At 40.6% G+C, this 5,793-nt stretch overlaps 1 protein-coding gene and 1 non-coding gene across 2 annotated transcripts; both read right to left on the reverse strand.

The window, feature by feature from the left end:
* Positions 1-649: 649 nt before the first annotated feature.
* On the reverse strand, positions 650-768 carry LOC117970074 (5S ribosomal RNA). Its single transcript, XR_009320120.1, has one exon. It is a non-coding gene; the product is annotated as a 5S ribosomal RNA (ribosomal RNA).
* A 596-nt stretch (positions 769-1,364) lies between these two features.
* Positions 1,365-5,463, reverse strand: LOC131723030 (piggyBac transposable element-derived protein 4-like). Its single transcript, XM_059016329.1, has 2 exons — positions 5,173-5,463; positions 1,365-4,473 (listed from the first exon to the last, which is right to left on the reverse strand). The coding sequence occupies exon 2, from the start codon at positions 4,149-4,151 to the stop codon at positions 2,739-2,741; it is 1,413 nt and encodes a 470-aa protein (XP_058872312.1). The 5' UTR covers positions 4,152-4,473; positions 5,173-5,463; the 3' UTR covers positions 1,365-2,738.
* Between the last annotated feature and the right edge of the window lie 330 nt (positions 5,464-5,793).

Here is a 5,793-nt window from a genome sequence, read left to right on the forward strand (position 1 = left end):
GCATCATTACTGTAATAACTTCAGTATTCCAAAAGATCATTAAATACAACTATAAAACAAAACATAAACCTCGAAATTAAACCTAACACACGTGATCCATGCAGAAACCCTTACTCTTTAAGAAATGTGAGCCATGAAGTAAAATACAGGGAAACAGCACCTCCCTGCACAGATTATGTAAATGTCCGGTTTCAATCCAGCAGGGGGCGGGAGTTTTCAAGCAGCACTACACTCACGCACAGGACAACAAATTGACAGCTCTCCCAGAAGCTTCCAGCAGGGGGCATGTTCAATACTATATTATTATTATTATTATTATTATTATAATAATAATAATAATAATAATAATAATAATAATAATAATAATAATAATAATAATAATAATATCTCTGTATGCATGTCAGTGTCCCTATACATCTTTTTTATTCTATTTTATTTTATGTACTGTTTTTAACTTTCTGGGTCACATTTCGTCACGAATTGAGGAATTAAGAATGGTGTGTGCAACATATTAAACTATCAGATTTGTTCCTGTGTGGGATGGGACAATAAAAAACAAAAAAGAAAACAATGTTTATCTTTACAGCTTCCAGGTTAGTACCATAAATAACGAGGGAAATAGCGCCCCCTGTCAAGCTGCAGAAAGAAAAGCTTACAGCACCTGGTATTCCCAGGCGGTCTCCCATCCAAGTACTAACCAGGCCTGATCTTGCTTAGCTTCCGAGATCAGACGAGATCGGGCATTCTCAAGGTGGTATGGCCGTGAGGATGTGTTGGAAGGTGGTCCTTCTGTAGGAAGGTCATTCCACCACTGCGGAGCAAGGGTGGAGAAGGAGCGGGCTCTGGAGGCAGGGGAGCATAGAGGAGGTAGAGCCAGTCTTCTAGTGCAGGAGGAGCGGAGAGGTCGAGTGGGGGTGTAGGGAGAGATGAGGGTGTGGAGGTAGCTGGGTGCAGTCTGGTCAATATTAGACTTGCATTGTTATGTCTACATGGTAACACAAACATACTGGTCTCGTATGGGAACTCCCTTCTTCTTATTGTCGTTTCTGCCAAGTTACAAGTGCTGCTACATTTGTAAGCAATCGATGTAAAGTTTCCAGTTGGGTAGCTCTCGCAGGTGAGGTGTGCTTTTAAGGATCTGGCCGGGGATTTCCTCACTGGGACACTGGGGAGCTCATATTATTTATTTTCTTAGCAGACGCCCTTACCCAGGGCGACTTAGAGTTGTGATTGTATTTTGTAATTTGTGTTTTGTGACTGTATTTTTTATTAATATTGTGTTTAAAATACAGGGAAAATCACAAAATATACAGTTTTCTATATGCTTTCACATAAAATATATAATCTATCTCATCATGATGGGATTATGATCTTAATGTCATCAACAACATATAATGTTGTGTCAATCATTTATTTCCTCATTAATAACATAGTTTTGTGGGAGGTTGATTAATGCATTTAAACACAATGACGTTAATTCAGCACTCTCCATATTGAAAGACGCTGTGATGCATTTCCTAATGCAGCCCGGTATTTCATTAAGTCAAAAAAATAACTACAAACGGGGGTAGCATACTTGAGACTAGTTTACAAAATGTTTTCACAGCTGTGCAACGGCGTGTGTGCGGCTGATAGAAGATTTTTGGGTGAGTTCACGGGGATCATTCAGAACAGATTCTGTGCAGACTCTGACCGATTTATCCAATGCGTGCGTTCACAGAGCTCATTCTTAAAAGATCATTGGTTAAACTGGTCAGAGTCTGCACTGAATCTGCATTTAACTTGTTAAAACCCCAGCCCCTCACAGGCAATTTCCACCTGGGGGGCTGTGCCCTTCAATAAATCACAATATCTTCTAAAGTATAGACAGCACAGGCATGGTTCAGGGCTTGAATTCAAGGTAACCCCTTGGGCATCAGGACTAAAACCTCAGGTGTTATAAAAGTCTTACTCAGTACCACACTGGAAGGAGATATCCAGAAAAAATACATAAAAAAACAACAAACGCTTTTCATTTTTTTATGTTCTATAGTCATTATTTCAACTTGGAGCATATGAAAAGAGCCAGATTTTTTTCCAGTGCTTCACCAACTTGTCTACTATACTGGGTAAATTTGGAACTGTTTGAACAAAGGGATCAAATTCTACAGGAGTTTTTACAAACCTCTCCAAACCTCTCCAAAAATGAACATTGTGTAAATCTTTATGTCCAGTGATACACTAGTTTCTTGAGCAAGTTCTAAAAGGGATGTTAACTTCTGGCACCTCACATGCTATCCATTGCCACATGAATTAGATTTTGTAATCCTCTTTTTTTTTTTGTCCAATATTTCATTCAAAAGGTGGCCTTTTTGGAGAGCTTTGTGGTGCCCGAAATGTATCCATGATGAGTATTCATGACAAATCCTCTCAATCCATATGCCACAACTGTCAGGCACATTGCTCTCACATAACTGTCTGTTTGTGCAGGAGAATGTTGCTACTAAGACTTTTCTGAAGCTCTGAATTTTCAGTACTTGATTCTGTATTTTTGTTACTCACTTGAAAGTATGTAAATGTCAAGAAGCAAAATAACAAAGGGATTTTTTTTTTTTCAAAAAAAAGTGTTTACTTCAAATCAAATATTTTCTTTTTCAAACAATGAATACAACTGAACAAAAACCTAATAACACCACGAACTGTACAAAATGAACAAATGAACTACTTACATCCCTAAGTTGCTATAAAGTCTTTTTTTCCTAACGCATGTGCCATTTCTTGAAGCAGTTTCTGTCCACAATGACACATAATGGCACATCACAGGCTTCGCATTTCCAGGGCGTTTTGTTCCTGAGTTTCCCTTCATTGCACAAAGCACAGTGTCTACGCCCGAAGGAGGTCTTCATGGAGGGGTCGAGTTCCTTGCCCTCTGTAATGGCTACAGGGACACAGAGTTTACCTGTACTCACACTGGCCTCCTGCTCCACAAGCCTGATGTCCACCAGCTGCTTGCATAGCTCCTCTCTAAACGTTTTCTGTGAAAGTGCCTTTGTAGTTTGAGCCTGTGCCAATTCCTTATGGAGCAAAAAACTGTTGACAACACCAATGTCAATGAAATGATAAAAAATGTTCTTGTACCACTTTTGTGTTTTCTGTGCCATGTTGTAGTATTTTATAAGGGCATCTGACAAATCCACTCCTCCCATGTGCTGATTGTAGGCCTTTACAGGAGTAGGAACAGGAACATTCCGCATTCCCCAAGTCCCATCTTCATTCCTTACCCGTCTCTGGACTTTGTCTCCTGTGTACGCTTTATGAATGGAACTGCACATCGTCACTTCACGTGTATCCATCCACTTGGTGTACAGCAGTTTGTCACTTCGTATCCAGCGAATTGTCCCCCTATCAGCTTTTTTAGGGAGGGCGTTTTCTTTTGTCTGTGGGAAGCCCTGAAGAGTTTCTCTAATGGTCCCACATGCTCCAAATTTGAGCTTGTAAAGGTCCCGAAACAGTGTTGTGCTGGTGTAGAAATTGTCAACATACACATGGTACCCTGTGCCTAAGTATGACACCTTTATGAGGTTCATAACGGAGTCATAACTCAGTCCTTTCCCAGAATCTGATTTGGATTTTCCTGTGTAGATGTTGAAATCACATGTGTACCCGTTGTGGGCATCAGCCAGCACGAACAGCTTGAAGCCCCATTTTATCGGCTTTGCTTTCATGTACTGCTTGAACCCGATCCTGGCTTTTGAGGCCACCATGCGTTCATCAATTGAAAGGTTCTGTCGGGGGTGGTAGTATGCCTTGCAGGACAGGAGGAGGGAATCCAAGAGGGGTCTGAGACGGAAGAGGCGATCGTGTTGTGGAGTTCCTTTCTTCTGATCATTCTCTTTATCTTCCTCTGGGTCACTTATGTGCAGAGTCCAAGCGATGGCTTCATATCTCTTCCTGGACATCACAGTGTGACAGAATGGGATTCCATAAGGCCTACGTGGACTCCAGTAATCCCTCACGGTGTGAGTTGTCAGTAGCCCCATGAAAATTAGGATTCCTAAAAACTGGTAGAGCTCCTTGATTGAAACTGGATCCCACTGGTATTTTTTCCCCTGGGCCTGCTGCTTTTTTCCATTTTTATTTGTGTTTGTACACAAAGATTGAACGACGTTCATGCTGAAGTAAAGCTGGAAGAGGTCTAGCGGGGAATACTTTTTTGAAGTATCCAGTTGTGCTCCAGGTGCTCATGCAGGACAGAAGCAGTGCTGCACAGGTTCGACGTCGTCCTCAGTTACAAATTTCCACCTCTCCTCAGGGTCTGAGGTTGTGGGGGTAGGGGTGGGGGTGGGTGTGCTTGCCCGCCTGCTCTCAACTGGTCTTGCAGGCATGCTTGAGGTGATATAAGGGAGAGGGGTGGGAATGGATCGTCTCCTTTTCTGCTGAGAAACATCAAAACTCTCACTTGTTGAGAGGGGAGGGTTTTCTTCAGTGTCCTCACTGAAAATAAAAAGTGAAATGTATTGAAAATTAGAATAACATTTCCATTATCAATATCAATGAGCAACAGATTCAAGCACAGTATTTGCCCTGCTGAGAGGTGAACATTGATTACTGGATAAAGGTGTCTGCTAAATGTCTACAATAATAATACTAATAATAATGAGATTGCAGAGAACTTGGCTGCTCTCAAATCAAGCTGCCAGACTAAAAACACCTCAGTTCCTTTCATCTTTACTTTGATTGGCAAACAATGGAACTGAGTGAGTGATTGTTGGGGCAGGCAGACAGCTTATCTTGAAAGGCTAAGAAAACCTACACTGTCTCTAGGTGAGTAACATCACTCCTTGTAATCATGGAATTATAAAAAAAAACAAAGTTTGCTAAACACTCCCATGCAATAAATCAGTGAACATCAATGAGAAAATAATAAAGACGCTCAGGAAGCAACTATTATTTCTTACATCTTTTATTGCATGTACAGATCAGAGACTGTATAGAGCAGCACAGCACAGATGAGACATGGTGTTGCTAAAAAATTGTTAAAAAAAACGTTATTTCTATGTGTCCCTTGAGAGTCAAATGGTTGCATTTTCTAATAACATACTTACAGTAAAAAAAATGCATATTGAAAATTATGCATCATAATAATAATAATAATAATAGTAATAAAATGTAGTGTGGATCCATTATACTTACAAATCCTGAAGAGGATCCAATCCATCTTCAAATGCTGCTTCAGACATTGAATCAGCGCTCTCCAACCCAGAAAGTTGATCACTTTCGCCGTCACTTTCACTACTATCCATCTCCTCCAAATCTTCAGAAACACTGAATCGACTTTGTTCGGGATGCTTTGGAACACTGCTCCACATTTTGTTCGATTTTACAAATTTTACAAATTAAAAAATGATCAGAAAATGTTAAGAAACCGTGATCCGTTGTGCGTAATGCAGGGCGCTTGCTTGCAATAGATGTGGCTCTGTTTACTTCGCACATCGATTGCTCTGTAATGGATTGGACTACAAACGTCAAGTCAAGGTATGATTGGACAGCTTGTGACCTCCCCTACAACGTGATCAGGGAGATTTGACCGTCATCAGATAGTTGTAAGACCAGAGCAGCAAAACGCACAGCTAGTCGATCGCAGTAGTTTTTGAAGCATGGGGTATTAGGCACATTGCCAAGGGGATATCTCAGCGGTGAAATGACGGATTTGAAAAATTCCTTCGCTGTTTGACGGTAAGAAAACAACGATTTTGATATTGAGTCAGCTTTTTTTCTCTTTTGCTTTTGTATAATATTACAAATGATTTATGA

The sequence above is a fragment of the Acipenser ruthenus genome, chromosome 52 (genome assembly GCF_902713425.1).
Source record: "Acipenser ruthenus chromosome 52, fAciRut3.2 maternal haplotype, whole genome shotgun sequence".
Taxonomy (NCBI): domain Eukaryota; kingdom Metazoa; phylum Chordata; class Actinopteri; order Acipenseriformes; family Acipenseridae; genus Acipenser; species Acipenser ruthenus.